Source organism: Anolis sagrei, chromosome 3 (genome assembly GCF_037176765.1).
Source record: "Anolis sagrei isolate rAnoSag1 chromosome 3, rAnoSag1.mat, whole genome shotgun sequence".
In the NCBI taxonomy this organism is placed as follows: domain Eukaryota; kingdom Metazoa; phylum Chordata; class Lepidosauria; order Squamata; family Dactyloidae; genus Anolis; species Anolis sagrei.
Window position 1 is genome coordinate 127,266,859 of NC_090023.1, and position 14,037 is coordinate 127,280,895.

Consider the following 14,037-nt stretch of genomic DNA (forward strand, 5'->3'; position numbering starts at 1 on the left):
GTTATTTTTGAAGGCTTTTATGGCCAGAATCACTGGGTTGTGGTAGGTTTTTCGGGCTATATGGCCATGTACTAGAAGCATTCTCTTCTGATGTTTCACCTGCATCTATGACAGGCATCCCCAGAGGCTGTGAGGTCTCACAGTCTCTGAGAATGCCTGCCGTAGATGCAGGTGAAACGTCAGGAGAGAATGCTTTTAGATCATGGCCATATAGTCCGAAAAACCTACCAGAACCCAGTCAGGAAATTCTTCCTAATGTTCAGGTGGAATAATCTTTCCTGTAGTCTGAAGTCATTGTTCCACATCCTAGCCTCCAGGGAAGCAGAAAGCAAGCCTGCTCCCTCCTCTTTATGACTTCCCCTCACATATTTATACATGGCCATCATGTCTCCTGTCAACCTTCTCTTCTCTAAACATGCCCAGCTCTTTAAGCTGCTCCTCATAGGGCTTGTTCTCCATACCCCTGATCATTTTGGCCACCCTCCTCTGGACACACTCTCCCCTCAATTGCGGTGCCCAGAATTGGACTCAGTATTCCAGGTGGACACAGTATTCCAGGTTTTAAAGGGTTTTTAATTCACCCAAGTAAAAGACAGAAAGAAAACTGAGTGCACTGAGAGAAGAAAACACAAAAAGGACTAAATAGTATAAAATAAATTAACAGAATAAATAAAAGGGGGTATGCCCTCTGGCCCCAAACGGTCTGGTTCTTCATGTTTGGGTTGAAAGAGTGAAGATGAATGAACTTGGCTCATGAATTTTAGTAGCTAAAGCAACACGCTCTCAATGTGAAAAATATCTCCAGGCATTATATCAGCTTCTAATGGAAAGGATTGTGGCCAGACTATTTTTCTTCTTGATGTTAGTTTGGGCCCTATGGCCTTCTCCCAAGTCCTGCTTGGATTCTGCCCTTGATGAAATCCTTTGAAAGTTTTTCAAGACATAGAAGATGAGTGTCTGACCTCTTTTGTACTAAAAGGGCAAAAATAGGTAAAATATATAACGCTCCCTTGCCTTGAATGGGTAAGTGTGCAAGAAACAGCCTTTCCTGTCACATCACCATCCATTTTTTCCACTGGCATCCCACGGGATTAGTTTTTGTTCTTCCTTCTCTTTTCCCATTATCTGCCGGAACATCCCTTTCCTCTTCCGTACACCTTGAACATATCCCTTCTCCCAAAAGTGTAAATTTTCTCATCTTTGCCAATCTCTATTCTTGGGTTTAGAAGAGAGATTTTTACCATCTGTATGGCTTCTGTTATGTTTAGAGGTTCCACGGTCTTTCATTTTTATAGTGAATTACAGTTAGTAGCATTCACCATTGCAACAGATCTTGGTTTATGGAACCGCACTGTTGTTTGCTCCTGTCATTTATTGTGCATCGGATGTCTCATCATATATGGACTATCATATATGAACTATAAGACAAATAATTAATACTCTGTAAGGAACTCTTTCTTATGTTTACTGTTCCTAGTTGTAGTTAAATATCTAATTTGTTTATTTGATGTTCAGTGCAATACTTCAAAATATTGTACTTCTGCTTGAGTATGGTATACTGAAACTGCTTTGACTATAGAATATATTCTGCTGCTATTGCCATAATTCAAAAATCCCTTCCATCTTTGTATTCTCATTCTATACATTCATACATGTATCTAACAACCTCATCAGACAGGCCGCCAGAATCGCCACACATCTTGGCGAATCCAGCTGTGCCCATCAGGGGGCGTGGGAAACCTGTCGCCCCATGCCCTGGTTCTTCTTTCCACTATTTTGGGTCTTATTTTCCCTCCGCAGATACTTGTTGTATGTCAGCCTGTTCAGCCTGTGATTGTGTTTAATAATCAGGTTGTTTTGGATGATGGGAATAACAATGTAGTTCATGTTCAAATTGATTCCTCTGATAGAAATGGGGATGCTGTTCATATAGATGTTCCTGAAGGGAATGGGGATGATGGTCTGTCTCCTGGGCCTAGTTTTAAGTATGTGGGGCCTGAATACAGTCCATTTGATGGCTTAGACAAACCTGTGTTGCTGCAAAGGGAATCTCGAGGTCTTGAGCCTGGGAGAAACTCTGAGCTACAGTCACAGGGTCAGTTATCTCCAGTTGTAGAATGTAATGAGGCCTTGAATAGACAAAGAGCTTTCAGCCAATAGAGACAAACAAATGAGAATCTAAGGTGCTCAGGCAGATTACAGCAGAGGCTAATAGACAAACCAAAACTAAGCAAAAATCCGTTTCTTGCTGTTTGGGAAACAAAGTAGATATATAGTGTAAAGTGCGGAGCTTAGCTTCACATGAAGCTTTGTTGGATTCTAAGAATAATTCCCCAGGCCATGTTCTTGGATCTTGTTCTTTGATTGATTCCTGTTTAAATACCTTTGCTGTTGTTTTGTTGCATTTGAATTCAAGCCTCTGGTTCATTGTATTTTCTGGAACTCTTCCTTTGTGGATTCATTGCTCTTTTTTACTTCCTAATCCATTGGATTTACCTTTTTTTAAAAAAACTATGGATTACTTTATTTGCTGTGGCTTTTACTATTTTCAATAAACTACTTGCTATTTTAACTCAACTGTGTAGTGCTGGGAGTCAGAGGGGATCCTGCTCTGGACTACAATGCTACTATACACTGTTTACTGTTGAAAGCAGAGCTTGAAAAGCTTGATTTGGTTGGATTAAGCCCCCATGTATTCTTAAAAGCAATCACCTGCAAATAAGTTAAAGGACACCTGGGAACTGTGTGTGTGTGTGCTTTCTGGTTAATATAGAGCAGTGGTTCTCAATCTGTGGGTTCCCAGATGTTTTGGCCTTCAACTCCCAGAAATCCTAATAGCTGGTAAACTGGCTGGGATTTCTGGGAGTTGTAGGCCAAAACACCTGGGGACCCACAGGTTGAGAACCACTGATATGGAGATTGGAAAACTGAATTTTCAACTAGAGAAATCTTTTATAATCTATGTTAAACTTATAAGATTGATATGTTTTGAACAACTGAGCTTGATGCTAATTATCTCAACGGCATGGCATCATGAAAGCTCACTAACCATTAAAACATCAAGCATATCTCTGGCCCTCAGGGATTTTCAGACCTGGCAACTTTAGTATCATTCAGATTACAGGTAAATTATGACTCCTCCTAACATTTACCAAAAAAAGAAAAAAGGCAGATTATTTCAGGAAATTCTTTTGCAAAATAACATGTGCAAAAATCTTGGTGTTTGGAGGTGGGAGTGGTAAAAATGGACTATCATGAAACGAGTATGCAGCCCACAAAATAAACTGTTTCCTGTGCAAATGAACTGAAGTGTACAAAAACACAATTTTGCCCAATAATGTTTTTCAAAAATAAATCCTTAAATATGAACATCATTTTTTTTAAAGGGGTTAAAACCCTTCAGTAATTTTTGCCAGAGAGAAAACTTTTGAAATTGTTGGTTCTTCCATGTGGCAATGAAACAAGGGAAGCTTTGCATCTTGGTCCCAAAGCAAGACCCATCTGACCACCACCATCAAAACTCACAAGGATGCCAAAGCGATAGAGCACACATGATCAGACCCGAAGAAATATCACTTCTTTCAAGGGAATGAGCTAATTCATATGTGATCATCCTGGTTGTCTTGGAATTTGTAAAGTCCAAATCTTTGAACTCAGCTCTCAAACAATTTATTTTTCCAACTGGGGTTGGATTGGAGGTTGCTCTTCTTTCTTTCTTTGTTGTTGTTTTTTAAACACAAATGTTTGTTCATATGACAGCCTGTGGGTTGCAAGGTGAAGATGATTAGCCATGTGACAGCTTTAACATGGTTTGGCCAACCACATCACCACCCAGGATTGTGTAAATAGAATCCCAAAGGAGTCCATTTGTACAAAGTCATAATTGGGGTGGACGCGGAAATACGCTGCTGAGAGATGTGATTACAAAAGGAAACCTGACAAGTGACTTTGTTTGGGTCAAAACGTCTGTGAGATAAAAAGGTGCTCTTTGCAAATATGCATTTCAGGCTCAGCACCTCTTTTCCAAGTTGTTATTCAAACATGAATGAGCAATAGTTATCACATCCTCTTCTTCTTACCTTTTAATGATCTAGTACGCAGAAATATCACCACATTTACATCTCGAAGTATTATTTTTTTCCAGTCACAATATTGCGTGGCATCCCTAACAATGATTTGTGGAACCATGGTTGAGTAAACCCACCTTAATCTGTATTCTTCAAAGTCTGTGATGCAATTTTCCAAAAAAGAAAAAGATAATTGAGTAGAAAAGATATTCCAAAAATGTGAAAAGTCCACACAAAACAGCAGTCATCTGATTCAGGGTGAACAAAAATGCATAATTTTTGAAAAATATTCTGCACTTCAGAAAAGAGTTCTCTTATTCTGTGGGAGGTTTTGTTTAAGAAGGATGCATAAAATGAGTACAAAATATGTAAACCATAATCATGCAAAATCCCTATATTTTGGTAAAAATGGGCTCAAAAGCATACAATTTCCCATGTAGATTGAGGGGGGGGGGATTCATTTTGGTGCAGAAAAAGAATGGAATGAACTTAAGAGTGGAAATCAAGCTTAACAGATTTGCCCCCCTGGCTAAACTGACGCTTTCTTATGTATCCATAGCTCAGAAACAGAAGAGTGTAAGGAATGATGAATTCACAGAATCATAGATAATAGAGTTGGAAGAGACCACATGGACCATTTAGTCCAACTCCCTGACATGCAGGAAAAGCACAATCAAAGTATCCCTGGTAGATAGCCATCCAGCCACTGTTTAAAAGCTTCCAAGGAAGGAGCTTCCACCACACTCTTAGGCAGAGAGTTCCACTGCTGAACAGCTGGTATGGTCGAAAGTTCTTCATAATGTTCAGGTGGAATCACCTTTCCTGTAATTTCAAGGGTAGCAGAAAACAGCCCTGCTCCCTCTTCCTTATGACACCCTTTCACATATTTATACATGGTGATCATGTCTTCTCTCAACATGTCCAGTTCTTTAAGACGATACTCGTAGGGTCTGCTCTCCAGACCTTTGATCATTTTAGTTTTCCTCCTTTGAGTAGAAACCTCAAGATGTTTATTTTAGAATACTCTTTTTACAATCCCTCAGCATTGGTTTGTGCAGATGAGATGTTTAGATGAAAAACCGCCTAAAAATCAGGAAGCAAACTTGTACATATATATTAGATGTTTTACAATGGTTTATTTATTCTTTTACTATTCATATCAGGCAAGTTGGTTTTCCCTCCCCATTTGACTAAAAATTGTGAGGTCTCCTGGTTAGATATCAATGATGTAATGATTTGATCTTATCCTTTCTGTATCTGTCTCCAAAATCTCTTTCATTCTACCTAAGCTTTTTGGCTAATACATCATCAGATTGAAATTATCAGATGTAACATTTCTCACCTAGCTTTCCAGCGGCCTCACAGTGCTTTATCATACCTTTCAGGCAAATTCAGACAACCAAATCCTTACATAAACTACAGCATTTGTGTACATACACGGCATCCATTTTTAGTCTGCAGTGTTAACATTGGACCGTATAGGCAAATGCAAAACATTTCCATGAATGCACTATGATCCCTCTAGGCAGATGTTAACCAATATTTTAATAAGCCTAAACAAATAAGAGCAACCAAAAAATAAATATCCAAGGGCAGCTGTGTTGGCCATGCAGCAAAATAAAACAAAATCCAAAGTACACATTGTGGTTATACCTGTATTGGGCTAATCAAAAGGCATAAAAGATATTGCAATGTAGCTCATTGTCCTCTTCATCAGGTGTTGAATATGATATAGGATAAGAAAGCAGGTAATGTCCACAAGAAAAAGAGAGTGAAGGAGTATTATTTGCAGATGCCAATTATATGTCTATGGTTAGGATTAAGTGCACAGGATCTTTGAGATGGCTTTGCTAGTTATTTGCCTTCGGGACTATTACAAAACCAATGCCAGCACTTTTGAGATAGTCATAATGGGTACATTTTTACCATTCATTTAGCTTGGGACAAACCACATGCCTTCCATCATTTTATATGTGTGAACAGGCAATATTTGAGTATGGCAAGTTGGCAAAAATCATTGGTCAGTCTATGGGTAAAGAAAAGATATAGCTTCACCCTGTCCTTTCCTCTCACTGTATTAAACTCAGGTCCCTTCTCTCTGTCCTTATATCCCAGGATTCAATCTCTATCTGTCCTTTCTGCCCCATCCGTCTTGTGTATAAAGTCATGCTCATTGCTGTTCCTTAGGTTTTGTTTATGTAAATCTGTCACCAACCAGCGCAGGGGGCTAATGCCCAATCTGCTTGTTTAGTGCTGCAGAGATCTATGGTGCCAGTGAATTTGTGTGCTATAATAGCCATGTATTTGCATGGAAATCGTTCTTTTATGTGCCTTATTGACACTAGCCCTTTGCAAATATTGTGTTCTGAAACAACTCTGCAGCATTTATCTGTGGTTCTGGTTGATTTGGATAGTATACAGCAAGTTTACAAGCTTTTGGAGGTTTCCCTTAACTTCACAAAAGAATATGTGCATTTTCTGGCTGAAACCCAGCAGTTAGTTCCTATTAGAGTTGAACTATTGAATATATATAATCTCACTAGGTCAACACTTATATAAGTTCCACTGGTTCAATGAGTCCATTCTATATTGATTGGCTTCTGCAAAGTTTTATGGGTTTGTGTATCCCTTACGAGGGTATCAACCTTCTTACGTCCATGGATACTCATTTCAGGGTTAGCTAGACAATTGTCCACAACCCATGAGTTATGTCGGTGATGTCAAACTTACCCATCTGGTTTAGTTCTCTTTAGAAAGAAGTCACTGTAGAATTTTTGGCATTTTATCTAACATAATGTTTCTTAGACCTCATCACAAAGTCCCATAGATTCACCACATATTGTGGAAAATCCATGGAGCCTTGTAGGGGGCATGGAGAACCCGTTGGCACAGAGTGGCATACAACAGGCAAAGTAGCCTGTCTGAGGATAACATTGGGCAGAATAACATTTTATATACAGTAAAGCACATTACAATCAATAGCCAGAGCCCTTTGATCACATACCAGCTCTGTGGGGACATAAACAACGTATTACTCTGCTGTTCCTTTACAGCATATATGGGTAAACTTCAGTTTGTGTTTGAGCCTTGGCTGACCTCAACACAGCTGTCAGGTCCCATTCTCCAATTCCTGTCTGAGCCCAATACCATTGCTCTTTGATGGAGAGGGTCTGGAAATAGCTAAGAAGTTACCAGAACTCTAGGTCCCAAAACAGATATTCAGGGGCAAAGAAGGTGTGAGTTTATGAGAGAAAGACGGGTTTTTTTATGGATGAGTGTGACAGAGAACATTCAATGGGAAGTTATAATTTAACATAGCCTTTAGCTTTCTCTGCTTCACCAAACTATAGATCCCAGGATTTCATAGCATGGAAACATGGTAATTAAACTAGTGTCAAAAAGCTATAATTCTGCAGTGTAAATGCATCCTATGCTGGGAGAATAGGGAAAAAAACCAATATGATGAATGTCAAGAACCTAATGCAATGTAACACATTTGCCATCCTGAGAAACAAAAACAAAAAAGGAGGGGTTGAAATTTATTTCTAGGAACATCTGAAAATGACAGACATATGCATGAAGCCACATATATAACCCTTTTCAGGCAAGAAATGCCATTTTACTTCAGATCTATTTCTTATGTGATTTTATGAGCAATTTACAGATCGAAAGAATGGCCTGCTGGAAATTATCCCCAAGCACAACATAAAGGATTAAATTGCCGAAGGTATTTAATGATGCTAAGGATGTAGTCACAGTAAACATGTCTCGAACAAGCTTCATTGTGATGCAGTCTACAGGATGGAGCTTTAACTCAATACGAACTCCTCGAAATATGTGAAAAGGTAAGAAACACACATAGAAGACAGCTAGAAGGACAATGGCTAGCATACGGGCCTTTTGCTTGTGGTTGGTGCCAGTGTGGGGCCCTTGGGCCAATGTGTAGATAATCACAGCATAGCAAAGAGTCACAGTTATTAAAGGCAAGAAGAAGCCAAATGTGGTTAGGATCCAATTAAACCATCTTGCAGAGTTCAGGGGTTCAGAATTGGTTAAATCTGTGCAAATTAATCTGTTAGAGCTTTGTTTTGTTGTGACCAAGTAGGTCATTGGACTGACAGCCAACAACGAAAGGACCCAGACTGTAGTGCAGGCCACAATGGCCCATCTCCGCTTCTGAATGGAAAAGCAACTCATGGGATAGACAACGACAACAAAGCGGAAAAGGCTGAAACAGGTGAGAAAGTAGATGCTGCTGTAGGTGTTGAAGTAGAAGTTGAATCGAATGAACTTGCACATGAAGTTTCCAAAGATCCAATTTTCTCCATTGATGGCATAATGGACTAAGAATGGAAGGCAACAGACGTACAGCAGGTCAGTGACAGCCAGATTGAACATAATAATAGTGCTGCTTCTCCAAGGCCTCATTTTGAAGACATATACAGAAATCACAAGAATGTTCCCAGGAAAGCACACTACGAAGAGTGCGATATAAATAAAAGACAAGTAGGCATTCTGGAATGAGCTCCCTCCATCAGTGCAGTTTCCAAAAGTAGCTGTAAGGTTTTGGAAAGTGGAGAAATTGGCCATGTCTTCATGTTTTGTATCCACCGGTGCCATATTTAATTCTTTAAGAGGATTCAGAGGGAAAGGAGAAGCAGTGGTTAAATGTTTACATTAGATGATGATGCAAATACACAAAAATCTTCTCTATATAACTATAGCAATTGCACTCAATTAGCAGGTGGCCATCTGATGTCCAGCCAGAGCTTGGAAATGTTCTTTTCTGGGACTACAACATCTGGAATCACCCAGCTATGAATATGCCTTTAAAAACCCCACATTTAACCTAGTCAAATGTCATAAAGAAGAGCGTATTTCCTTTGACTTACATAAAATGTGGAATGTTGGGAGATTTTATTAAATGTGTTAACAGGATTAGGTACAAAGGTATTCATAATGAACCTTCTTGTCATTTAGGATCAACTTCTCTCAGAGTTCCCAGATCTCAAGGCTCAAACTCTATTCTCTAATCTTCAGGATGAGCTGGGGAACAAACCCAGGGCAGGAGTGGTGTATTGAAGCTATGTGTTTCGTATAATCTTGATGTTTCATATATGTATGGTAAACTCATTGCAGCTATGGCTGATGCTTCTTCATTATAGCACAAGTATGCATTCCTTGTAACATCACCCTTATTGCATTATCAAGACCTCTTCCATGTAACATCTTGGGGGTGGGATTCTTTGGTTTTGGACCCCAAATTTTAGGGCCTGGAAACCCTCACTTTTTAAACTGTTGGAGCAGAACATTTAGTTTAAGCTGAGCTTCTTAAATCTGTTTTTGCCCTTCTCTCTGTTCTGGAAGCAGGAAGTGTTACAAGGAAGAGGTTCAGAATCTGGGCTAAGTATTGGTTTTAAAATCACCAAAGGAAAGCAGGGTTTCTGTACTGTGCTATCCTATTTCAGAAAAACATGTATTCACGCATTCCTATTCTCCTCTTTACATTTTTTTTCTTGCTCATTCTACTCTTTTTTCTTTATAATGATACATCAAAAAAAAAATCCAGCAAAAATATGGCTGGTGCTTCCTATATTTGAAGCATCGCAGATCCCCACCCCGGCGGGTCATAGTCAATCCTGAAACACCAAAAAGTTGGGCATTGAGTAGTAATGGCGTATCCAGCCAGTTCCCAGCTATGGGGTGTACTGAAGCAGATAGCAGAAGAGTTCCCTGTATGTTTCTGAAGAGGGCTGACACTACTCACCACCTTGGGAATGGCTGTGCTGAAGGGGGCTGTGAGACTTCAGAGGTAGGATTGGGGGAGGGGGTTGTCTTACAATACTGTAAGTACCGAAAAGATACCAGTCTAATAATTTTAATGACTGTAAAAAAGACCCCAGAATACACTGTTAATTTTGCCAGATGGGGAATATGCACCAACTGAAATGCCCTCTGTTAATTCAAGAACCCTTTCTTTATTTGCATGTGGTTGCTCAGTCTGGGTATGAGCCTGACAGATTTCCATTCAAATTTCAGTTCAGCCACACACTCAGCTTTACTGCTTAAAAAAATACAAAATAAACCAAGCCTCCTTTTTTTAACGGGAGTATGGATCACAAGGTAGGTAAGTGCCTGAAGAAAACAATGAAAAAAGTTGTATGTGCTTTTTAAATTTATGGTTAGAGTATTTACCTGAGCTCTCAAACATATTTCCATGGCAGATTACAAATAATGATTTCTGTTTTCACATGCTCAATGAATGCCATATCTGTTCAGAAATATCCAGATCTAGTTCTAAGCCAAGGCATAGCATGATCTACACCAGACCCATCAAATCACTGTGAATTTGCTGAAGCAATGGGAAGTTGCTTACCCATATACAAGTTCTATTGATTTATTGATTCACTAGGTCTACTTTATACATATAATGCAGTTCAACTGTATTGAACTGCTTTGTATGGTTCTACACTGCCCATATAATGCAGTTTCAAATTGCATTATATAGCAGTGTAGATGGTGCCTGAGTCTACCAAGTGGTTTTAACCCCTGGCTCAATGGGTACTGAAGACTGTTGTCCTCCTTAGAGGAAAGTGTTCCTCTGTAATTTGTGATTACTTGGGGACAACCACCATGCTCTTATCTCTCTTTTGATCTGCCCCAACAATCAAGTGAAATTTGAAGTTATAGAACGAGCAACTAAACTATTTTGGTGATCCCTTGGTATGTCATGGTAAAGAAAGAGATAAACATTCACCCAGAATCCCAGGAATTTCACCATCTCATTGCAGTTGGTTATAAAGGCTTTGAATAAAATGTAGTCAATAGTACAATTGAAATCACTGGAATTCTAGTTGCCTAAAGTGAACTAAATCTCATGGATTAAACTAAATTTAAGTAGTGTATGCTTAAATCCATTGATTTAAGTATACTAAAGTAGCACTAATTCTTGAGTAAACTGCATCAGAAGAAATTAAAACAGCTGTGGAATAAAATCTTCAAAAGAGTAATATAATATTGATTCTGAGTAACAAGCATCTGGTACAAAACTGACATTTTGGCTATGGTAGGGGTTAGGAAAAGTGCATTTTGGAAGAACATTCCACACCTGGCACAAAGAGTGAAAATATCTTCTCCGTAGAAGTTACCCCTGTCCTACTTTGAAAAGGACCTCCTTGTCAGAGGCTTCACGTTTGCTTTTTTAGCACAGTGCTCAGGTAATGCCCTCACCAGTAGCCACACTAGTTGTGGGTTCTGGACTTCCTACATGTTAGATTCGTACATGTTAGATCAATTTAGTGATCATAATGATTGGACATTCCTGTGTGTAGTCTCGAAATGAGCCTCGGTGCTCTCAACATTATCCTCCTGCATGAAACTTTTACACTAATTTTTAGAAGATTTTTTTCTTCAAGAATTGTGCATTTTTGATATGTCACCACTTTGCTGTAGCTATATCCCGCTTTTAAGACCTAGATTTCAGACTCCTGCAATTGCGAAGTTTCCCTGTGCAATTGCAGAATGGGCGGAGATTACACTTGTCCGTGTGATAACTCAGAATGCGGAGAATTGCAACAGAAATTGACAAAAGTACAAAGCATGTGATGGGGGTATATACGATATTTGAAGTAAATGTTATGGTATGGAGATAATTTCTCCCCACTCTCCCCCCCCCCCCCAAAATGGGTTGAGGTCCTAGAAATGAACAAGGAGTGGTGTCAATTCTGCCATGAAAGCACCACTGTAGTGGGATATTATCATAATCCTAGTCCCATATATGAAACTGAGTTCTGAACTAATGACAATTTGTGGCCCATCTTCAAAAGTCTAATGATCATCTGGTGTCTCTTCTCTATTTAAGATCTTTGTTTAAGCAAGCATAGTCATTGGGTTGTTGTAGGTTTTTCCGGGCTCCATGTTCTGGAGGCAATTTTTCTCCTGACGTTTCGCCTGCATCTATGGCAAGCATCCTCAGAGGTAGTGAGGTCTGTTGGAAGTAGGAAAAATGGGTTTATATATCAACAAAAGATTCCCCCCAGGTGCTTCCATGCCATTGAATGCAAATCAAGGTGATCAGCTGAAACATTCACAGCTAGCCCCAGAAGACAAAAGTCCTTTGTCTCACCCTGGTCATTCCACAGATATATAAACCCATTTTTCCTATTTCCAACAGACCTCACTACCTCTGAGGATGCTTGCCATAGATGCAGGCGAAACATCAGGAGAAAAATTGCCTCCAGAACATGGCCATATAGCCCGGAAAAACCTACAACAACCCAGTGATTCCGGCCATGAAAGCCTTTGACAATACATTGAAGCATAGTCATTGTTTACAGTTTTGCCTGGTGCATAGTCTGTTTATTTCTTCTGCAAGAGACACACCTTTAGAATTCTTTACCAAGGAGCTCCTCTGGTGCCTCCAACCAACTACAAACTCACAGGAGGTTGCCTTGGCTATTAAAGTGGACCATAATACTGTAACAGGCTATGAGAACATGTCAAGGGCAAAGGGGGTAAAGCCTATTCCCTCCTACACTATAGTGTCAGTTTGCTTCACCACCTCCACTACAATCCTCGAGCCCAGTATCTATAGTGACCCCCTTGGTATATGATGGGAATCCCCATGGATACCAAAATCTGTGGATGCTAAAGTTTCATTATATTCAGTGGCATTGTAAAATGGTGTCCTTTAAGTAAAATGGCAAAATCAAGGTTTTCTTAGAAGGATTTTTAAATATCTGCAAAACATAGATGGTTGAATCTGAGGATGCAGAATCTGTGGCTATGGAGGACCGACTGTGTATTTAAATCCAGCAAAGGCCCCCAGATTTGAGAAAGTTTCAAGGAGGGAGGAAAATCCTAAAGGGGTGTTACAAGCAACACAAAATAGGCACCTTTCATAGGGCCCTTCCACACAGCCATATAACCCAGAATATCAAGGCATAAAAACCCACAATATCTGCCTTGGACTGGTTTATCTGAGTCCACACTGCCATAATATATAAATAAATAAATTTTTACCCCGCCACCATCTCGCCGGAGGGACTCGGGGCAGCTCAGAAGAGTACATTCAAAGAACATAAAGAAAACATTAATTCTCTCTCTGTTTTCCATTTATTAAGCAGGAATAGATTCCTACATGCTTGTTCAAGCAACCTTTGAACAAGCAACTAGCAATGGAGTTAGTCACTTTGAAATTAATGGACTTTCCTTTAGTTCAAATGCTTAAATGCTTAAATGGATAAATGAATTCAATTCTGGAATCATGTTTTACTTCATTCTTTTTTTTTTTTACTACAAATATGAAAGACCTATTTCAGATTACATTAGGCCATGCTATACTCCTGAAAGCATATAGACAGAAAAGTAAAATACACTGTTAATGTTTTTATTTTTAAAAATCTAATACTTCTTTTTGAGCTTGCTTTTAAGAAGCAGAGCTGCTAAATCAAAAGAAATATGTTATTTTCCATAAGACTATAAATTTGTTCTGTATAAAACAGTAGTATTTCTAAGTTACTTTGAACCAAATTAAGATCTATATGAAAAGCAAATTTTCTCTCTCTAACTTCTTCTTGTTACTGTCACATATTATCAGGAGAACCTAGAAAACATTACCCTTCCAGACCCCAGAATTGTTTCCTGCCTGCATCTGTCTGTCTGTCTGTCTGTCTGTCTATCTGTCTATCTGTCTATCTATCTATCTATCTATCTATCTATCTATCTATCTATCTATTTCACATTAACACTCTAAGCTCTTCACAGTCATACATTATAAATACCAGACATTAGAAACGGAGAAAGAGACTAGTTACCTGGATTTCCATAATGAATTTTCTTTGAACATCCATTCTTTTAGCAAGATATTATCAACCATAAAAGTTAAATAACTCATACAATTGCTGGGGTTTTGCTACCAGCCATAATCACAATGTACTGACCAAGATGCCTGTAAAACAAGAGCTCACAA

General features: G+C 39.1%; 1 protein-coding gene across 1 annotated transcript; it reads right to left on the reverse strand.

The window, feature by feature from the left end:
- Nucleotides 1-7,697: 7,697 nt before the first annotated feature.
- On the reverse strand, nt 7,698-8,657 carry OXGR1 (oxoglutarate receptor 1). The gene has a single exon (XM_060767089.2). The coding sequence runs from the start codon at nt 8,655-8,657 to the stop codon at nt 7,698-7,700; it is 960 nt and encodes a 319-aa protein (XP_060623072.2).
- Nucleotides 8,658-14,037: the final 5,380 nt, after the last annotated feature.

Bases quoted from the DNA above. Each gene is read 5' to 3' on its own strand.
- OXGR1 (XM_060767089.2), bottom strand. From the start codon at position 8,657: ATGGCCAATTTCTCCACTTTCCAAAACCTTACAGCTACTTTTGGAAAC.